The 22,292-nt window shown below is 39.7% G+C and overlaps 1 protein-coding gene across 2 annotated transcripts; it reads left to right on the top strand.

Annotated features, from left to right (window-relative positions):
- Positions 1 to 5,487: 5,487 nt before the first annotated feature.
- On the top strand, positions 5,488 to 22,153 carry LOC139012610 (SERTA domain-containing protein 4-like). 2 transcript variants are annotated; one of them, XR_011471883.1, is made up of 4 exons: positions 5,488 to 5,632; positions 6,723 to 6,843; positions 15,883 to 15,998; positions 16,105 to 22,153. XR_011471883.1 is itself a non-coding variant. In XM_070418766.1 (3 exons), the coding sequence occupies exons 1-3, from the start codon at positions 5,617 to 5,619 to the stop codon at positions 16,477 to 16,479; spliced, it is 507 nt and encodes a 168-aa protein (XP_070274867.1). In that variant the 5' UTR covers positions 5,488 to 5,616; the 3' UTR covers positions 16,480 to 22,153. The 2 variants fall into 2 exon arrangements, 1 of the variants encoding a protein (XP_070274867.1); XM_070418766.1 differs by lacking the exon at positions 6,723 to 6,843.
- The last annotated feature ends 139 nt before the right edge of the window (positions 22,154 to 22,292 follow it).

The raw sequence follows: 22,292 nt of genomic DNA, 5'->3' as shown, positions 1-22,292 counted from the left end.
GTTGTTAAAGCCAGACTTAGTTGTAAGGTAGGAGCTGCACCAAACTTCTCCCTTTGTTTAATGGGCATTTTCAGACCTGGCTGCGGTCATAGTTCCTCTTAAAAGGTTTCCAGCAGAGAACCCTTTTAGGTTTCCACCCCTAGATGGTCCAGAGGTTCAAGAAAGAAACAGAAAACATTTTCTCCTCCAAAGGGTTGAACTCGAATTTTAGAAAGTTCTGAAACATTCCATGCAGGTGTCCTTATGCTTCTCACAGGATGACTTATTGACTAATGGTGTCTCTTGCTTCAGAAGCATGAATGCATCTGTAGCTCTTACCTGAACAAACAGCGATAGAATGTAATGACTCACTCCATTTCTAAAATTACTTTCACTGGTGAATAATTATTATATAGGGAAAGGTTTGGAAAACATTTTAACTGTTAAACTTAAAAACTGGAGTACCTTTCAGCTTTTTGTAATGTTCAAGGTTTCATAACAATCGTTTTAGTGTATTACTGTTGCACTGTTCGGTCTTGCATTTTAATTGGGCAAGTCAGTGAAATATTTCATGGTGATACTGTTGTTTTAGATCGCCCTTGGAAATATGTTAGAAAATAGAAAATTGTTTACCTGTGATAAAGAATAAATTCGTAATTAGAAGAATTACACTGTCTTTTTTATACAAATAGTGCTTAAGGCAGATGTTCAGTCTCACAATGATTTTGGAAGCATATTTTATGCAGCTCCCAAACTATTTCTGTATTAGATATTTACATGCATGAGGATAAATTCTAATTGCTTTTTGTTTAAAACAGAAACACGGAAGAAGCATTAGTCCCAGTTTGTACAAAATGTCTGCTGCAACTGAACTCACGATTGTTCAAAACTGAAAATCATTCCAATTTTGTAAAACTGCTGCTACTGGTTTTGTCAATAAAGTTTAAGCAGATGGCTTATATGTATATGTGTGACATTTTTTATGTTAAAAAAGCTACAGTTTTGCAGTATCAACATGCACATTTTATGAGCCCGAATGATATTACTTATTTTAGTATATACAAAAACCATACCAACGGCAGACGTGTATATTAGAACTACAAGCATTACATTTATGATCCATATATCTTATTTTGGTTTTAGGGTGCTGTAGGCTTTTATGTTGAACATGTATATACATCAATGTATATCAACTCAAATGCTTAAGTGTTGAATTTAAATTAAGAATATTGGATAAGTGAGGAACTATATAAATGCAAAAATCACCCAAAATAACTAAGTTGCATCTGATGACGAGTCTGAGAAAGCAAAACAGGTATTCCTGTAAAAAAGTGCAGGTAATTGCTCATCAGAGAGGCTCTTTTCTGGAGCCTCTATGTGTACCCAGTTCCAATAAGTTTATGAGGCCTTGTTGCAGCAAAGAAGGAGTAGTGGGGCAGGGCTATGATGATCAGACACCTTCACAGCAGTGAAAGCATGGCTGATGTCCTCAAAGCAAAACACACAAAAGAGAATAGAAAACATTTTATAGATGTTTCAGGGAAAATCTCTTTCCCCTTTTGGCACACTGTATTAGCAGAGGTAATTAATGTTACCTGTTCTAATGAGCCACCCTAAGTATCCGAGAGGTACCATGCAGCTTCTTTTCTTAGCAGCATCAGAGGGATTGAGGACCATCTCAGATCCTTTAAGGAAAGTTTTTGCCCTGCAAGTGGAGGAGGAAAAAAGGATCTAAGAATCAAATGCATATTTAAGGGGCCAGGCTTAGAGGTAGTCATCTTGACTGCTGTCCAAACTCCATTGGTCAGAACTAGTCACATGGTGTTACCTATATTGAAGAAGGCTGGGAATTGTAGTTTGTATGTACAGGAAAAGGAATCAGTTTGGTGAGATTCTTCTACCATAGTATCTAGCACATGTACATTTTTCTTTATAAAAGAATATTTCAAGTGCTGTGGTAGTGGCAATTATTTAAAGAAAGCTTGCTGACTTCAGGCTCACTGTTGCTCAAGTTATTTCTAACCCACGGGGGCACTGGAACATTAAGGGCCGATTAAGGATTCTACTTGTTCATCCTAGTCATCTCGCAGCATTTCAACTCTGTTGGTGGAGTGGGTTCTGTTGCAAATAAAGACCATTTGGCTTCACATTTCTGGGCTGATAACCTGAGCAAGGTTGACCATTTCTACATGTGTATGTGCACTAGTAAATACATACATACTAATATGTGACATGTTAAAAACACCAAAGCAAATCCTAAAAATAATGTCTGAACAAGCACAAAAGCAGAATATTGCCGAGGGAACAGGTTTTTCAGTGTGTGAACGTGGAGTAAATCATCTGCAGAACCTAAATCTTGACAAATGATTGCTACCTTCTGACATTCTTTCAACATTCCTTACATGTTTAAATAATGGACACAGCCATCTATGACTCTGGTTCTTGAAGTCTCTTGTAGTAATTAAAAAAAAATTTAACCATCCTGAGTAACATTTTATTGATGAATCAAGTGACATTTTATGTCTTGTAAACTTTCGTCTCTCTTTACAGTTTCCCTAGGGTTTCTCCAGGGATATTCAGAGACACGGCTCAAGAGGAAGATTGGCTGACAACTCGGAGCTCTGATGAATTTTAATGTTCTTTCTACTACATAATAAAACATCTCATTCTTTTCAGCAAACAGATAGGGCGCAGGAGACAGGATTAGCATCACATCTGTGGTTGTCTTGAGGAGGGTAGAATAGAATTTAGATGAAGTCTAAGGTGGATTGTATGGTAGTTTAATATTTAATTTTAAAATCTGAAATTGTTTAGTGAGAGATTTGGTCTAATCACTTGCCCGGAGAATTGAGGAATTTAAAAATTAAATCTGTAAACATAAACAGTCCAGTAAAGATTAAACTCTTATACTGGTGTTCTATTTCTGGTTTTGCACCAAGCGACTCTGTGATCTTGAGATTACCTTGACCTTTCCTTCACGTCTTCCAACATCTGTTATTTTTCTTGAGGTAGTCCCAGATGAAGAGGGGATTTGGCAATTATTTGGTGTGTTATATTAACAACAGAAAAGAATATATCCTGATTTATTCTGCTAAAGTAAGTAGAAGTGCTGCCCATAATGGTCAAGTTCGTGAGCCATTCCCCAAATAGATGTGTGTGCTTTTTTTTCCTCCATAAAGATACAGCATGTGTTGATGGAGGCTGCTTTGCACCTGAGGGAGAAAAGCATTTTAAGAAAAGATGCAGCATTTCAGCTCAGAGGACTCACACCTACTTTGGAGGACAAAGAAGAAAATTAGGAAAATATGTAAAGAACTTTTAGGTTGTTTCCTAATATAATTAAAATCCAATATAATATAATAAAAGCAACTTTTATAAGATGCTTTGAGAAGGTAAACACATTGCTGTGTCTACACAGTATCTCATTAAGGGCAGAAAACAATTTTCTGTGTAATAGGCTTTCCCCCTTCTACTTGATTAACTAAAAGGGCAGCAAGTAGCTGCTGCCCTCGTGGCTTGTATAAGTTCACTGATAGCTACAGCTCTGGTGGACACAGGGACGTGGGCCAGGCAGAGTGGCTCCATGCATTCAGATGTGCTCTTGATTACCTTTGATGGACCAGGCACTGTGAGCTAGATGCTAGGGACAGAGTGGAACTACCTTAATAGTCACCAGTGAGGTGCCTATTGTGAAATGGGATCAGTAGGATGATTTGGGAATTTAATTAGGAGACTAATTTCATCAGTGGGAGGCTGCAAGGGAAAGAAAGCCACTCTGAGGAAGTGGTATTCAAGCAGAGACTTGAAGGCTGAGTAGGAGTAAGCTAGGCAAAAGGGAGGCCTCTTAAGGAAGAAGAAACAGCATGCACAAAATACCTGAGACAAATGAGAACCCCCGAATTCAAAGAAACTGAAAAAAATCCAGAGTGACTAGACCTTGAAGAGCAAGGAGGAGAGAATTAGGGCGAACAAGCTGTTGACTCTGAGGTTTGTTGTAAGTGTTAAGCTGGTCCTGGGTGCCTGAGGGAGTAGGGGCCCCTAGGAGGAACAGGGTCACTGTGTAGCATCTTCCATTTTGCAGAATGTCTGCCATGGCAGGAGTCAATCTGAGACTGCACAGCAGCGCTACTCGGACTCCGAAGATAGCAGCTTTTCATTTTAATTCATTCCCAGTGGTGCCCTCTTCCTTCCAGGCCCTGGCCGGACCTTATAGGGAACCAGGGAAATGGTGTATCTTCTTCAATGAGATTCCCCCCAAGGACAGCTTTGGTCAACATTTTCCTGCTAGGTTTGTCATTTTCCTGTCTTTAATTTGGCTCACTGGCTACCTAACTTTACCCACTCTGGTGTTCTCATTCTCCTCGCCACCCACGAATATCAACCCCATTGAACAACAACAAAAAGCAGTGGTAAAAAATAAAAATAACACTTGAATGAGATATCAGAGACGATATAATCTTTTAAGTGAATTTATACTAAAGTGTAAATGACTGAAACACGCATAACTTCTCCAGTCTTCTTTGTGAAAAGTACCTTTTGTTTTGTGTATTTTTATTTTAAAGAAGTTTGCATATAAGCCTGAGTTTTCATTAGCCATCCGATGAAAATGAAGACTCACTGTATAAAGGAAGTCTTTTAGACCAAGGGGGACATTTTTCTGAAAACTTCGACACTATAACTGTAGTCAGCCATAGACAACATTAAAAGGAATTAGACTCTGGTATGATCTTTATGGATTAGTTCATAGTTCGCTCTTTAAAATTTAACAACTGCTCAAACCCGCAGACACAAACAGAAACACTCCGGAGAGGAGAGTTCCAGACAGTAGAAGATGATCTTATGCTCTTCACCCCACATGCCTCCCCCAGGTCACACGCACAACTCCTCTACCTGTCCCCTTGCCAGGGACCTGCCCCAGGGCAAAGGAGCATCTAGTGGATGTCTCAGTGTCTAAAAAGCACTGACTAAGTCCTGTTGCTTCCTCAGCCGCTGAAAGTGCTGTCCTACTCTAGTCCTCAAACCCAACCCCCACAGGGCACACCTACAGAGGGTAGGAAGGTGTTTCAGATCCCACCCCGCCCCCAGCGAGGGCCTACAGAGAATGGCCTGCCCTGGGAGCGCAGGCATGGCCGGCCCCCATCACCTGTCCCGGCCTGCGGGAGCTCATCCAGAAGAAGCCCGGCGCGGGCAGCTGCAGCGCTCACTCACCCCAGGTCCCGCCCGCTCTCCTGGACCCAGCTTAGGCCCCAAGAGGACCTTCCCTGTTTGGGACTCTGTTCACCGTCCCTCTTCGTCCCTGCTCTCCAACCTTGCTCCTCCAGCCTCCGCCAGTGCACCCGACCTGCAGGAAAGTTGCTCCTGAGCGGTTGGAGGGGCGTCATCGCCTCCTAGCAACGCTCCTAGCAACCGGGTAACATCTGCTCCCTCTGGTCCAATGCGAGCAGAGAACAGCTGCGCGCCCGCCTCGCGTTCCGAACCAGAGCGAGAGGCGCTTCAGAGAGCGGAGGGACGGACCTGCGGGAGCCAGGGCTGCCGGCCGAGCTGCAGTTGCCGCCGCCGTCTCTGTCAGCGCCGCCTGAAGAGTGACAGCCGCAAAAGCAGGGAGCACCGAACCCCGCGCCTTTCCCAAACAAGTGCATGCGCCCGTCTCACGGTGAGTGGACCCAGCTCGCAAGATAGGTGTGGACTCCTCCAGCCAGCTGCCTTCCTTTGAGGCTCAGGGGGTGAGGGTGGGAAGGTGTTTGGGGTCCCACCCCGCCCCCAGCCCATTGAAAAGTGGTCAGCTGGTAGCCCCAAATATCCCGACTCAATTGAAAAATAATAATCGTGGAGTTGGTTCTTGAGGATGTCCCTGCCCATCTCTGTTAGGTTTGTGTTCGGAAGTTTTCAGACCTTGTTTTTCCTTGGACTTCGCTGCCTGTGTGCCAGAGGAAGCAGCAATCGCTCATAGGAAGCCTGCGGTGTAGGCTAAAGTGACAGAGTGGAGTCTCCACTAATTGACTCAGCACGTACGGGGAGCAACATCTTTTTAGGTCCTGCTCTGGAAAGGGTCCATTTGGCCGGGAGCAGCCCTTCACTGTTACTCAACCTCCTGAAAAGTAACCATAGTAACTCACCTCTTTTGATGGGATCCTCCTCATTGGCTGCCTATCTGCCTTTGGAAAGCTCATCTCTCTAAATATAGAAGATGATGAGATCTGTAAGCCTACAGCTATGTAGAAAAGGTGCAGCTAAACATGCCCTTTAAAGAAAAGTGCCATTTAGCCATTTCAAAGCTTGCGAGAAACAGTGTGTATTCCAGAGAACGATCGAATTGGTGTATTTTGAGTTAACTGCTGGATTCTTACTTTAAAGAAAATATTTTCTGAAATTATACAAACCCTAGCATTAAAAAAAACACACAAACTTATATCTCTCTGACTGAGTTTAAAAACAAAACCAAACATTAACCTACTGTTAATCTCCCAGTAAATAACAGGTGAGATCAGTTATTCAGTTATTTCCATATTTCTTAGGATAGTTAAGATTCCTCATGTTTGATATTAAATTTGGAGAAAATGAAATTAATAGTGTGTTCAAAGGCTTCTCTATTTATCTCTCTGGTCCAGATCAACCCCCCACCCCCCAAAGATCTTAGTGTCCTCCTACTAAATGCTTTCACCCGCTTGATAACCAGTTCAAGTCAGTGTCGTGCTGACGTTTCCCACATTATTTGTGTCTGTCTCCTTGCTTCAAAACCTCAGGTGCCCATTCATTCATGAGCCAGAGGCTGTGAGAAATGCTTGCTGTGCAAAGGGGAACTCTCACCAGATTTTCTGAAGCTGTCCTAGAAATACACTTTTCAGATTGATTCAGCATTACCAGGTAATCACTGGCTTTGCAGACATTACTGTTTAAATATGTATCCAGAGAAATAAATGCTAATGTAGCATTACCATAACTTACAAGATCAATAGAAGGGGTTGTTTCTATAGATGGTTGCTGGGTAGAAGTCAATAGAGGGCTTCTGTAGAAAGGACATTTGTGGGCTGGCAGATCTTCCTCTCTGAGACCCATGTGAATAGGGTGGGCCAAATTAGGTAGCCTGGCTCAGGGAGCATGTCAAGCGGAAGCCGGCTCAGCACACTGGTGCATGTCTGAATGAAGGCAATGAAAAGAACTCTCTAAGTTGCAAAAAGAGATTGTGGTGATGTTTTAAATTTAATTTGCATGAAGGTCATGATGATACAAACCCATCAGTGTTAAGCATTTAAACTCAATTTTCAAGACTGAATGTGGTCTTTTAATGAGCGTTCAGCCCTCCAGCTTTGTGTAACTTTCACATATACTGAGCTACCCATGTGCACTTCCTGTAGGTAACCAGCCTAGCAAATTGTGATCAAATTCATGAAAATGTACCATGCTGCCTTTCTTCCCTTTCCTTACTTCCCTTTGTAAAAATAAATAATTGAACAATTTTACTCGGAAACCAATTTGAAAATTTATTCTGTTCTGGTTGTTGGATAGTGTTTATTTATTCAAGTGTAGTTGGTATACAATGTTATATCAGTACAGTGTTTATGAGTATTATGAGGCTTTGAAAATACTGGTCTCCATAGTCATTGAAATATTTGTGGTTTAGTGGTTTTAAGCATTAAAGGTGACCATTTGAACCATCACAAATGTTGGTTTCAATTAGCCTGTAGTACTGCCCACCCTTTTTTCTTTCTCCATCACAATTACTACATTTTATGGTGAAAAACAAATCTAAGGATACCAAAAATACTTGCTGTCATTCTGCCATGAGATGCAGATAGAGATCTAGTCATGCTATCAATCTGAGGAAAGTTTGAGTACAGAAGCCACAAGTATTGGTTCCTGTGCATGCCTTAGTCTTGTGTTTTAGTAATTTATACACATCCTATTTTTTATGCAATATGCATAGGAGTTTACAATCATTCAGTGCCTTTAATTATTGAACGAGTCTGCCCTTTTGTGAAGACCACTGTTGCAATAAAAAAGGTCAAGTAAAAGAGGCTCTTAAATTTTCATTATGATTTTATCCTGAATGTATAATATGCAGAATATATGCTGTGTACTTTTGGAGAACAGATCTGATTAAAATCATTCACCAGAAAATGTTATCATGGTATTTAGCTTTAAACAAATCAAATAGTATCATTATGATATAAGTATTTAATCCTAGAGACATTGGTGGATCATAAGTCAGAGTGGGAAAAACAATTCTCACCAATTTGTAGTTAAGGATGGAATCACTCTCCTCAATAGGAATACCAGCTGCAGTTGAACATATAAAGAGGGGGTGTACTTTGGTCTATAAGGCTCTGATAAAGCTGAGATCTGTCAGGTTAAAATGAAACCAAGCCCTGATTTCATTTTTTTCCAACTCTTGTTGGAAGTTTTGAGGTGTTTATGAACATTCCACGTTCTGTTTTATGTCATGGCACTTCCGTGAGATTAAGGAGATGCTTTGTAATGTGGAGGAAAGTGGAAAGGTTTGATGAAGATGCTGGGGTTTCTTGCCTCCACATCTGGGCTGTCCACTGAGGACTCAGGCCAGCTGGCTTCAGCTATCAAATCACCAGCTTCCCAACAGTAGCTCTAAACCGAAGGCACAGGCCAGTTCACATTGCTCTATTTGTCAAAGTGATATGCTTCAGAAACCCAGAAAAGGCTGAAATTAGAAGAATTTCAGAAGCAGAGGTGTATATGGACCATAATCATTCAGCACTAAAACTGAGCCAGAAACACATGCTCCGGTTTAGGGGAAACCAATCCTTGTCAAACTCCCATCCCCACATCTTATTTTTAATAAGTTGTCTGTCTAAATCAGCGGTTCTCAACCTGTGGGTTGCGACCCCTTTGGCGGTCGAACAACCCTTTCACAGGGGTCGCCTAAGACCATCCTGCATATCAGATATTTACATTACAATTCATAACAGTAGCAACATTACAGTTATGAAGTAGCAACGAAAATAATTTTATGGTTGGGTCACAACATGAGGAACTGTACTTAAAGGGCCAGAAGGTTGAGAACCACTGGACTCTAAATGGTATCAATGCATTCCTTCAGTGCAGCCCCTTTTTAGTCTAACACAATTCTTTTTAAATTTTTTTCTGATTAAATTTTTACAAACAGGCTAATAACAGAGCCATCTAGTTTACTGCACTCATTCTCAGTGGGGTAGTGGGAGGATATTAATGAAAAGCACAAGGGTTGGCTGGTGTTGTGTTTAGTACTGTAATATAGCTTTATATTTAGAATAAAAAACTTTTTCACATTATAAATTATTGACTCAAGTGCAACAGAAAGTCTACTTGGTAGGCAGAGATCAAGTGTCTTCTAAATACCACTGAAGCCTAGAAGGGGAGGAGGGACAAGTTCGAAGCTGGAACTTCTCCTCTGTGGTGGTGTATAAGAGTATGTATTCTTTTTAAGATGATTATCAAAAGGGGGCATGGATCAGAAATATCAAGAAAAGCAGGGGTATTGCAGAGAATAAGGACTCTGGAGCCTAGCCTCACTTCTGCCCCCCTGTGGTACTTATTTCACCACTTCATGGCTCAGGTTCTCTCCCTGTAATGTGGGAGATAGACCAACTCTTAATAACTTAGGTGGAGTGCGTGAGCTTGAACACAGTGCAATATAATGAAGCACCTTCAGCTCCTTAGAAGACAGGCTCCCTGTGAAGGAAGAACATTTTGCCACTAGAGCAGCTCCAGGTGGTGACACAAATCAGGCACCATATGAGGGAGGGCAGAGAACCACCTAACTCCAGAGCAAATTCTCATAAATTCCTAGTGAGAAAAGTTGTTCACGAGTCATTACATCTTTTGTTTTTCTACAAACACTTGGGGATACCTGGCTAAATGTTTTGGGTGCTGTAACCCAACCTGATGGTGGTATCAAAGTGGAAGATGATATAGACGAGATAGGTCAGATACTTTTCAAAAGACCACCTGCTGTGTGTATATTAGGGATTACAACCTTCCTCTCTGAGCAATAGACCTGGGCATCTAAGGCAGTTATAACCTCTCCATAGACATTATTGGGAAGATATTTCTTGGGACCTATATATAGCTATGTGGTTGCTTTACTCATTTTCTTTCTTATTTCTACTTTCCAAAGTGGAAGGTGGAGTGAAAGGGAGGATCATCTTCAAAACAAGGAATGCACTTCTGAGGGGTGGTGAGCCACAGAGTTTACCCAGGAAACCTACAGCTCTTGGTCTCTGTCATGGCTAGGGCCTTATCATGGCAGAAGTTAGGCTTTGTGCAGCATCTAAGGTAACTTCATAGCTGCATAGATGGTCACATCCCATGGAATGCTCTTCTCTTTGTTTCCAAGGCTGTCGCCAGGGAACAAAATAGATTTGTGGAATTGGCAGTGTTTCATTTAATATCCTGTGCCTGTAACTGGGGCGGTCCCAAATGCTGCTGGTCTCTTGAGAAACCCTTCTAACTCACTGGCTGTCAGTATCCCAATGGAAGCTCCTATGAAAGTCTTCCAGGAGCTACACCTTGTTGTCAATTTTAAACTGTCAGTGGAGTCAGTCTTGTGCGTGGGGTAGATGATCCATTTGATGAAAGAGATTGTTCCATTGATTCAGAGCTCAAAACTGGCACTGAGTTCTGCTCCCATACAACACCGTTCCCAGAAGGGTGTAGGCAAAGGCTTGTGAGGGAGACGATTGATGAAATATTGCTAAATATCAACAAGACTAAAGGTCCACAGAGGGTGCAGCATTACCGCTTTGGATGTTGCACTGGTCTACCTTCCTGAACACACTCAGGAATGTTTCATGCATCCTGTATTTAACACTAAAGGGAGAACAGATGTCCCATAGATAACATAGTAGTGCTGAGTAGGATATATGTATGACTTCAAAAATAAGATAACAAATAATAATACCTAACATTTATGCACCAAAAATATGTGGATGTGCAACAGGCACTGAGTATGTGCTTTTAAAACATCATCTCATTTAATTTGCATACAACTCAGTGAGTTTGGCATTTCATTGATGGGGAACTCAGGCTCTTTGAGGTTAAGAAAATGTTGCCCAAAGTCACTAAGCAAAAATATTGTAGAGCTGGGATTTGAACGAGGCCTGTGGAACAGTATTGGAAAGTAGTGCTGAAGCACACATATTTTAAGTCTGCAGCAAGATTACAGAACATGGCCGACAGTGACAGATGGAATAGCTCTTTCTAAACAAAAGTGGTCATGGCCCTTAAAGAAGAATGTCTGGTAGCTTTGCCAGATAGGTAGAGACCTACACTTTTTTGTTGTTGTTAATCCTCACTGGAGGATATTTTTATATTGCTTTTCAGAGAGATTGGAAAGGAGGGAAGGAAAAGGAGAGAGACAGAGGACAGAGAGTGCAACATCGATGTGAGAGAGACACATTGATCGGTTGCACCCTACACATGTCCAAACCAGGGCCAGGGATCAAACCTGCAACCCAGGTACATGCCCTTGACTGGGAATTGATGCTCTAACTGCTGAGCAACACCAGTCAGGGCAAGACATGTACTTTCTGAGGCTCATGCCAGGCTACCACCACAAAAAGGGAAACCAGTGGGAGACTGGAAGCAGAGCCCCTTGAGTTGTCTGCAGCCTGAGTCAGTGAGTCAGCGGTTGATCTGAGAGGAGCACCCACCTATTCTCCCCATTGAGGAGACTCTTCTTTTGTCTGTGGCTACAGATGCACACACCTCACGGGATGGTCTGGACGCTGGTTTTGCAGTGTATTGATTGAATGAAAAGGAAAAGCTTACCAACATTCAAATATGTTAAACTCATCAGTTCACCATCTCTCAGGCTTTTCACAGTCTTGGACAAAGAACAGGTTATGATGACAGGAGGTGTTCTTTTATTATTGTCTGTTCTGTCAAAGTGTTTGTAAATTAATTTGCTGATGATCTTTCCTTAATGTACTGCCCTGGGCCGCGCACCAAATGAAATCACTTGTACAATAATAGGGTTTCAGTTGTCTGGAGGCAGAAGCAGAACAATAAGAAAGCATTTGAGCAATCGTTGGTAATTACATTTTAAAGATTTATTTAAAGAAATAAGTACAAATTGTACTGCCAGAACTCCAATGACGGGATGGTCATTCTGTTCCGTGATTCTTAATTTGTTGCTCGTTGAAGTTTTACACCATGACATACCCTGAGCCCAGCAGAGATTTCATGTGTCCAAAGGTAACAATTTGAATACACAGCCAGCATTCGCCATTTTACCTTCAGAGATAAATTTAGGCTCAGCCTAATTCAGTTTTATGATTTATATGCTGTTCTCAGAGCTCAGGACACTGTCTAGGAAGACAGAGTCATTTTCCTTTTTCTTATCTATTTCATCAGCTTCATTAAATTACAGGCTGGGCTGAGTTTGACTTTTTAGTTGCAGGAGACATATACATACAGGTTTACACATGTTTTCCGGGTTATAACAGGCACACTCCTTTGGATGTTTGGAGTAACTTTAACTCTCCAAATGACTGTGTGGATGTTTCAGAAATATTTCCTTTACCCCAAATGTATGACCAGAGGCACTAAATCCAGAAATATTTGCTTGCAGCCCTTATAGTAGCTGTACTATATTTTTAAACGTGACTGTTTGAAATATTCCTTTGCAGTCTTTTACCTCTCTAATTATAACCTAGTATCTCCGGGAGGCAGGGTGATGGAAGGAGTCTCAGAGTCAGAGCTGGGAGGCCAGGCTGGGGTTTGCTTCTGTGGGATAGATCTGTCCTTATTGGCACTAATAAGAGCTAGGATTTATTGAGTACTTACTATGTCCTAGGCACAGTGCCAGCCTCTTGCCATGAATTATTTCAGTGCTCCTATGAGCCAGGGTTATTTCTATCCCCACTTTGCAAATGAGCTTCGTAGAGTTGATGTAATCCTCTCAAGGTCACACAACTAAGAAGCAGCAGAGCAGAAATTGAAACCCACTTCCATCTGACTTCAAAACCAAACTCTTAGCGGGCAACAGACTGTAAATCACTGAACTTCTCTGGGCCACAGTTTCCTCATCGACAGACTTTGGAGGCTGAACCAGGTGATCAGATAATAGTTTCCAGGTCTGAATTTTTTGAGTTCCAGTTCAGCCAAGAAAACAGATGTAGCTACTTATGTTTGCTGTATATTTTAGTCTCAAAGTGGCTGAGAGCATCCTCCAACATTTGATGCTGAAAACATTGCAAATAGCTAAACAGCCTGCAAGGAGGTAATTGTCAAACTGATACCAGCTGTGAAAGCTTTTCAGCATTTCAACAACCCATGGGGGTGTTTTTTAAGAGCAGTAAACTAAGTTGCTAAGTGTGTTTGTTGCCCGTGGAGCTGAGACACCGCTCTAGTCCCCTGAGAATTGACTCTGTATTTTCAGGGTTTGCAACATTCCTAATCGTAGGCTGACTGCTTGAACACAGCCAGACAGCATCTTTATGAACCTTGGAGACATTTGGTATATTTTTTGGCCTTGATCTCTTAAATAAAAATTCGTATCTTCCCCAGAGCGTTACTTGCTGTATTTGACATTTGGTTCTCCAAGTTGCCACCTGCCCTTCCTTGTATCATTAATTCAAAGGTTTTTAATTGGTTATAAATGCTGTAGACGTTGCATTGCTTTGGAAAATAAAATGAGCGGACATTTAAAGATAGGTACATATTGTATTTATAATGTTTTCCTTATGGTAAAGTCACTCTTCTCATTTCCAAGTCTTTCTTCATCGTGCGCTACTCTTTAGTAATTCACTGGACCTTATTTTAAGAAATCAGCGGCTTCTCCAGTTGTAATGCGAACAACAGCCATTGATACTTCTTAATGTGAGCCTAGGAATTTATGTTGAAAAGTGACATCATTCCCTAGTTAAAATGCAGTCTGGCTTTGTTCATGATGCTAAATGCAGTCTGGCTTTGTTGATGATGCTAAAGCATCTAAGCCAATATAGCCAATGTTGCAATAGCAACAACAACAAAAATCAATCAAGCTGATTGCTTGGCATTCTGATGATAAGGCAATCGGCTGATTGGCTCAATGTTGTTTTTCAACTTGCTGTTGTAGTGCTACTCCCGAGTTTTCCTAAGGCTTTAACATGGAAGCTCTAAAAAAAAGTGGCCCTCAGACCTGCAACATCAACATCATCTGGAAATTTGTTACAAATGTATATTCTCTGCTCCCAGCCCAGACCTCCTGAGTTAGAAACTCTGGGGGCAGGCCCCAGCAATTCGCCTTTTAAGGAGATCTCCGATGGTGCGGATGCTGGCTAACGTTTGAGAACCACTGGAGCATCAACTAGTTAAACCATTTAAAAAGGCGCCAGTCACAGGAATCGATTGTCATCACGGAATGTCCCAAAGTTTCACCTAATTATTTGATTAAATCCGTTGAAAATACACCAAAGAAAATGCAGTTTACTGAAAAACAGCCCCTGGGAAAAGTGCTTTCAAAGATGCTTCCTTTGTTTTCAATGTAATCAATTTTGTTCTTTTGAAATCTGTAAGAATTCCATATAAGCCGAGTTTTGCTGATTGAATTCAAAGATTGTATACATATAGTAGCAGTTGTTGTCTTTGCTTAGATTGTGAGTGATCATTACACATTCATCTCTTTAGGTCAGACACACCAATGGTTTAAAATTTTTATTGTCCTTATAAGACATGCTAACTCTATTTAAAGACTCTCTTGGGTTTATAATCCATTGAGAGGCACTGACTATCTGGATTATTTAAGGTGTGATTTTGTAGCTTTTCCTACCAGTTTAGAAAATCATTCAGCTACAGAAAGCTGCAGGAAGCATTTATACAGATGCATCGAGTTGGGGAAAAACTAGAAGGAGCAGATTCTTGAAGAACACATTTAATATTTATGATTTAAAAAAATTTAGGGTGTTGGAGGAAAAACATCAAATGTCTTAACCGAAAATTTACTTAACACTTTAATAAACTACTTATTTTGAGAAGCAAATGGTTTCAACACCTCGACATATTTGAGATTAAAATAGACAATGGTTAAAAATGAACTTTTTTTTTCTGGTCTGGCCTCTGAGGTTGAATGAGTACTGAACAGGACTCAATAATTTGTAGTCTAAATTCATTCACTGCGTTCACTAGGAAGCTCCTTGCCTTTTGCTTTTAAGGTCGAACTTGCTTCTTTTCTGTGACATGAGCACCACCTAGAGTACACACTAGGAACTTCCTTTAAATCAAACCATCTCTTTTCTCAACATCTGCTCTCAGAACACTGTCCTTCCTTAAGTAAGCCAGAATCCCCAATAGCAACAGAATTTCAAAGGAGAGAACAAAGATTTTCATTTTTCAGATATTACACCAAGGTCAAGTGTTCTAAACCTTTCATTTACTGATGATTAACTCTTTAAGACATGCATTATGAGGATGGTGATATACCATCACCATATCATAGGCTTTGTCTATAGACAGACACAATTATTTCTTTAAAAGTGTAATTGGGTCACCAACCAATTTTACACCAGCTTGATTAACCCAGAACCATTAAATTACCTCTGTAAATTAGGCAGTTTAACTAAAAGAATGATGACAATAACATCTTTGTTCATTACATTTTGTGAATCAAATTGGGTATGTTTTGGCATTAAATGGCATGAAAGGAAATAGAGGATTGGTAAGTATTTTATTTTCAAGCGGATGCTTAAGGAAATAACTATAATTCTGCCACCTGAACACCGATTCTGGTCCTGAATAGTGGCATCTCCACCACAGGGCAATGCCCCTGACTGCTTTACCAAGCTGCTTAGTAAGTGAAGAGAGAATACCACTTTCCAGAGTCCCCTGTTCCTTTTTACTTGTCGCACTTTTATGGTAAAATAGCCTTTGTCACAAAATCTGACTTTTCACCAATTATTTTGTTTTGTTTAGCCTATCCAACCAAAGTATTAACATACACGTTAACAACGTCGAAAGTAGCCTACTTTAAGAGGAAATATGCAGAAGAAGAAGATTTACATCAAGATTACCATGGGTATTTTCCAAAAGTAAGGGTTCACCTGTTATTATTCTTTCATTTTTTATGACTCAGCAAAGAGCTCTGGCTTTCGCGCCTCCAAGGCAAGTAGCGTTAACGATGTGCTTGTCTTCCAGCACTTGATACTGCCCGAAGACAGGAGCTGCATACTCAAACTGTCTCTGGAGAAGCTCAGGTTTCTTGAAGACCCAGAAACCTACCTGAGAAGGTCTGTGTTAATTAACAATTTGCTGAGGAAGATCCACCTGGAGACGGAGAAAGAGAGCTATGAATACTTTAAAGAAGCTCCCTGTTATAAGACTGCTTATTCTGATGCTAGAAAACGGCTGAAGTTTATGGTACAGGAATGCTGTTCTCAGTCTCTCTATTACGAAGAGCTGCATTCGTATCATATTGTGCCTTACGCTTCGGAAAATGCCATTTATGGGATGGGCTACACTAGCAGCCACTTGGAGCAGAATTCTCAGTTGCTTATTTATAAAATGAATTAAAGTAACTGTTAAGTCCATTGATACTTTGTTTTCTAAATGCCTGAACTGTTTATAGTGAAGATGTGAATGTAAGGCACTTGAGATCCAAGATGAGATGCATGCTAAACTGATCGGAGAGACCTCTGGTTATTACTCAGCAGTCCTTAGTATCATCAAGTCAAATTGGAAATACGTCCACCCATTATTAAGTGGCAAGTAAGTGCTTTAGAAGCACCCCTCCCCCCAATTTGTTTTAAGATATAGTATAGGAAGAGACGAGATCGACTTCTTACACAGGTTTAAACATTTTAAGCCCGTATTTCCAAATTCTGCCACTCATGGTGAAAAGTAACAGATGAAACTGGTAAAATCTTGTCCCTGAGGATTAAAGGTGGAACAAATTTACAGTAATTTTCTGTAAACGATGAGGAGAGAGAGGTAGGTTCTTGCTGAAAAGCTTTGCGGTGTCAAGCATTGTGCCAAATAATCGTTTGACATCATTCTCCTTTTTAGCATTCGTGGCAATTCAAGATGGGGCAGCCTTATGGCGATTTAACTGCTGAATGTAACAACCAGACTACTCCAACCTGATCCATTTTGCTTTTCGTTTTCCTGGTCTCTTTTAAGGTGAAACTTCATAAACTAGCCTTGTGGATGGGCTTATCTCTAAGTTCTAGGGGCAGTTAAAATTTGTGGTGGGTCTTTAGTTAAGAGTTTAAATTTTATTTATGATGTCATTTTTTTTATAGGCTGTGAAGCTCAGGAAAAGAGTAGGCAGGGAAAATTTGTTTTAATAGGTTGATAATTTTTAAAAAATCTTATCTGCAAAAATTGGGGAGAACAACAGAAATTCTACATGATGTTATTTCTTTACTTAAGAGTGCATTTAAGGCTGCCTGGATGAAACTTTGCACTGATTTTTGTACAATAGTTGACCAATCACTATTTGACAAAATGTTTCAGAATGCCTTTGGGGTCGAGTTTAGATCCGTCCCTATATTTTGCAACTTGAAAGCTAATTATTTAACAAGTTGGATAGATTCCTGAAATCCTTTGAAGTAGTTCATCATTTTCTTTGAGGTTCGAGTGAGATGTCTGATTTCAACGTCTTGAGTTATGTCCTATGGAGCATATCATTTCAATAATTGTCACTAACTGATAAAGCAGATTGGGAAAACTAGATGCCAAAGGTATATTCAAGAAAATACCAAAGACCCAAAGATGAGTGTTGGCTAGACGATGGTAATCAAGATAAGAATCTTACATAAGGATTGTACAGGACACAGGAGAACAGTGTGGAAGGGTTTTGGAAAGATTTGCCTACTAATGTGCTTTCTGAGCACTTTGTACATCACAATGATAATCAAGGACACTGCTTTAAATGAAGACATTACAGGCCTTCGGTGATCATATGTTTTGTCAAATTTAAATATAGTGATCTGTCAGCCTTGTATCTTGCTTCGTTGAAAGCCATCTTATACCCAAGAAGGCCTTTTTCTCTTCAGGAGAATTTTGTTTTTAGTTTTGATTCACAACTTGCTCCCTCTAATGAATCATAGAGGTGATTAACATGGATGCTTTTGGTATAAAGAATATCAGTACTCTAATCAGCATGCATTGTTAGAACAACATAGCTATATAATTGGTAAAAGTGTCTGGTTTATATTTAATTGCTCAATCAAAACTAGGAAAAAATGCTTAGGAACAAACTGAAAAATTATCATTGATGTTAATTTCTAAAGGCATTTTGGTATAAATGGTGAGATAGCTTTGAAATACAAATATACATATTTAAAAATTAATTTAAGGGCAAAAACTTGGCCACAAAGTTTAGAAACTTTATTTTACTGCTTATAAAATACCTTATTTTCCAGAATGTGTCTTTTAAAATGTAGATTTCTTAAACAGTGGGGGCATTATTTGAATAGACTCAAAACTTGTTAGGATAATATTACTATCATATAATTAAAAATAGAATTAGCTCTCCAATAGTTTAAATTTTTTACTGAAAAGAACATTTGGCTCCATTTAGGACAGTGTCTACAAGAAAACACACTAGAGCTAATAGATGTGACTTACAAAAATGTCACATATTACAATTGTTTGAGGAGAGAAATGCTCATACTTTGCAATATAAAAGAGAGAGAGAAAATTACCAAGACAGTGTGAAATTGTAATATATACTGTGTGTCAGAAATCTTAAACAAAGCAAGAACTCCTAGTCACTGAACCAGTAAGAGATGTGAAGTCTGTTCATTTGGTGACATCGTTAACCCAGCTTTCTGATCTATACATTCATATGTAGAGAAGGAACTTATAAACCAGCAGTATTTCTGAATATGCTTTTAAAAATTATGTGCTGATTTCAAAACAAGTTATTTTTAAAATATCTTTGAGAGCATCAAATTTCTCTCCCAATAAACAATTCATAGTTGAGTTGACTAATATTATCTTGACTTTAAAAAAATAATATTTATATTTCAACTATGTAACTTTCTGAGCTAACCATTAAGATGGCTGTGATTTATCCGGCCAAACTGAATCATAGGGAGACCCTGCATAGACCTGCTCTAGGTGTGAGAGGCTAAATGGGCGACAAGGTACAACTTTTTTGAACCTGGACATCCTTTCTCTGGTGACCAGAGCCACTCTTAGAGTAAGACTGAGAGGGTGGGAAATCTGAGTGCCTTTGGTAATTTGGATCACTCTTGTAGGTGCCCAAACAGCCAAAAGACCTAGTAAAAAAGAAGACATTTTTAAAAAGAGGAGAGGAGAAATGAAGAGATGAGGAAGGGGGAAAGAAGGGCAGAGAAATAAGGAACAGGATTAGTAAGTGAAAGAGAAAGTTGTTTCATGTGGGGAGGGGTTGCTTGCTTATTATACTCAATTTTGCTTTTCTGCCTGTTATACATCTAAACCCTGAGATCCACAATGTGTTATCATTTCTTTCCTTTGCTGATGATGCACAAGATTAGATTCTATTCAGTATATGCATTATTTGAAATGTGGTATTTTTGTAAAACATACCTGACACTGAGCTCCTGGGCAGATGAGAAAAGGAAAAATAGAAATTAAGTTGAGGAAAAGACTAAATGGCGAGCCTGTGTATACATGGGTAAGCTCGAATGCAGGCTCAGATTCCAATGTATATTCCTAGATTTAATAAAATCTAGTGCTGGAGGACTTGGAATTAAGTGCAATTCCCCACTATTAATTGAGCAACTACTCTGAGCCAGGCACTGTGCCAGGGTTGGGGATTTACTAGTAGAGATGAATGTGCAGTTTCTTTGCATAAGCAGTTCACTGATGAGAGAGGAACTCAGCAATGTATGGCTTTCATTTAAAAGGTAAGGATTCTATTGGGAGTAGCACCTGCATTTCTCTTTTCCAAACTCTGGGATTGTTCTCAAGTGTACGTCTCCAAAGGCATTTGTGGCTAAGAAGATGCCCAGGGAGAAGGGAAGGTCCACTAACCCAGATCTTAGGAAGGAGTGTGCATTCTGCTTTGCAGCATTTTTTTTTTTTTTTTTTTTTTTTTTACTTGGAGGCATAATAGAAAACTCCATTGAAGAGGGAGAGCATGGATGACCTTAGCCCATTCCTTGGACTCAAGAGGTCATAGGGGAGGTAGGGAGACACATGCAAACACTGACCAATTCCTTATCCTTTGACTTCTGTAACTTCCATGTTTTTTTACAAGAGAAACTAGGTTAATATTAATGCCAAGGAGAGTGTTGGCAGAGAAGCAGAATTGGAAAAATCACAGCCAGAGAATTGCGTATAGGGTGTTTAAAAGGGCAGCATTTTTTAATTTGCCTTGTGTTGGTGAGTAGCTTAAGTGAACCCCAGAGATGTCTTAACACCTGCTCCTGGAGCTACCCTCCTCCTCTACCACTGGCTTCCTCTCTGAATCACAGCCCAACACCCAGTCTTTGCTGCCGGTAGAAGCTATGGTTCTAATTCTTCACTCTCCTTCCCCCCAGCATTGGTACTGATTTGCCCCAAAGTACTTGCAGGAAAGTAACAATTTGCAGTACTGGCTGAACTCCTGTGGGAAAGGGTTTTCAAAATGTATCAAAGTAGAATTCATCAGTTTCTTGTTACAATTCTTTGGAAAATTATTGTGCTTAGTCATTCAATAATTGTCTGTTAAGGCGATCTTCATGTTTCTAGAGTTCACTGTATTAGTTATCCGTTGTGTACATTTTTGTTAAAGATAAAAAACCTTAGGTTGGAAACAATGGCAGACTGTGTGCAATTCAAGCAGTTTGGGAATATTTATGTAATATATGGAATTTTAACTTACATTTTCCCATTCTCAAACTTCAATACTATATACATCAACATGTGACACGTTTCAGGTTTTTTGTTTCTTTTTTAAGTGGACCATGCTTAAAAATGGTTTCATTCAGGGTTGAACATGTTGGTCAAAATTTCCCTCCTAAAGTGGTTCTAGCTGTTCCCAAGGATGACTGACAGTGGATGAAGAACAGTCCTCTACCTTAGCACTTCTCCAATATTTTTTGCATATAAGTCACGGGAGATCTTGGTAAAGTATATTCCTTTTAATAGGTCTGGGATGGGGCCCACGGGCCTGCCTTTCTCAAGTTACCTGGTGATGTGAGTGCTGCTGGTCCACTGACCATATTTTGAGTAGTGAGACTCTATATTACTTTGAGAATCCAAATATACACTCAAGCCTATACTCTTACTATTTTCAAAGAATATGTATTCATACCAGTTTTCCATAGACATTTTTTTTCTTTAAAGAAATGCAAGGTAAAAAGTAAATATCATAAACCGGTTTTCCAAATCAGCCACAAATATGAGAATAGTCTGTATTGTCAAATACACAGAAAATGATTTCCCTTATAAAACTTACCTACGTCAAGGAGCAAAAAAAGAACATGGATGTAGTCATGTACTGTTCTTATCAGTCAAGAAATGACACATGGTAAATTTCTCTTTTTGATTCCCCTCCCCCCTTGACTATATACAGATAAGGGAGCGCCATTTAGTAACATTAAGGCAAAGATGAAGTTTTGTTCATAGTTAACAAGAATATGGCACTTTTTTTTTCTTGGCCAAACCTAAGAAAATCTTAGAAAAACATTCTATATTGTTGAACTCAGAATTATGGGTAGCTGCAGAGCCTGAAGAATTTGGGAAACCTGAGCTGAAAAATCGCACCTCGATCTTCAACTTCTTGCTTTTAACTCTTTCTTGAGCTTTATTCCACGAGGGCCCCTCCCCTTGCTGCGGGCATCCTGTTTTTCTTTGGTCGTGAGTGAGGAAGGGGCAGAGGATTGGTGTAAATGAGACTGTCGCAAAAACTGTCTAATTTGAGCATGCCAAGTGATTTTTTTTCTGTCAGGCTCTCTTTCGGTCATAAATTGTTGGTATAGCTATTGTGAAATATAGTGTCATAAATTTGTCATAAACCATTAACAAAGGGAGAAAAGAGTTCTGTGAAAATGCACTCAAATATCAAGCAGATGGTGTTCTACAACATTTGTTTGGGAAAATGTGTACCTGTTACGTAATTTAACATATGTCTTTTTAACATTTAAAAATATTTGGTTCATGATTTAGAGTTTTTATTGGATTGTTTTTTAAAACTGAGGGGAAGAAGAAAGGTAACTGTATTTTAAAACATATTTGACATGTTATTAATAAAATTTTATTTCTGGTGAAACATAGGTGCCTTATTAAGTAGGGGAGGGGGGACATGAACATTTGGCAATTGCTTTATGCCCCTCAATTCTAGAGGTCTCCTGTGAAAAGGCATCTGGTGATATTTCTCTCAGCGGTTTATTTCCAGCACAAGGTTTGCT

Source organism: Myotis yumanensis, unplaced genomic scaffold (assembly GCF_028538775.1).
Source record: "Myotis yumanensis isolate MYYU_CA2020_CCGP unplaced genomic scaffold, mMyoYum1.0.hap1 SCAF_1, whole genome shotgun sequence".
Classification (NCBI taxonomy): Eukaryota; Metazoa; Chordata; class Mammalia; order Chiroptera; family Vespertilionidae; genus Myotis; species Myotis yumanensis.
This window is presented reverse-complemented; position numbering and strand designations above follow the sequence as displayed.

What these genes read in the sequence shown, in the direction of transcription:
- LOC139012610 (XM_070418766.1), top strand. An exon ending in ACCATGGGTATTTTCCAAAA is followed by an intron (nt 15,999 to 16,104) that starts GTAAGGGTTCAC and finishes CTTGTCTTCCAG; the next exon opens with CACTTGATACTGCCCGAAGA.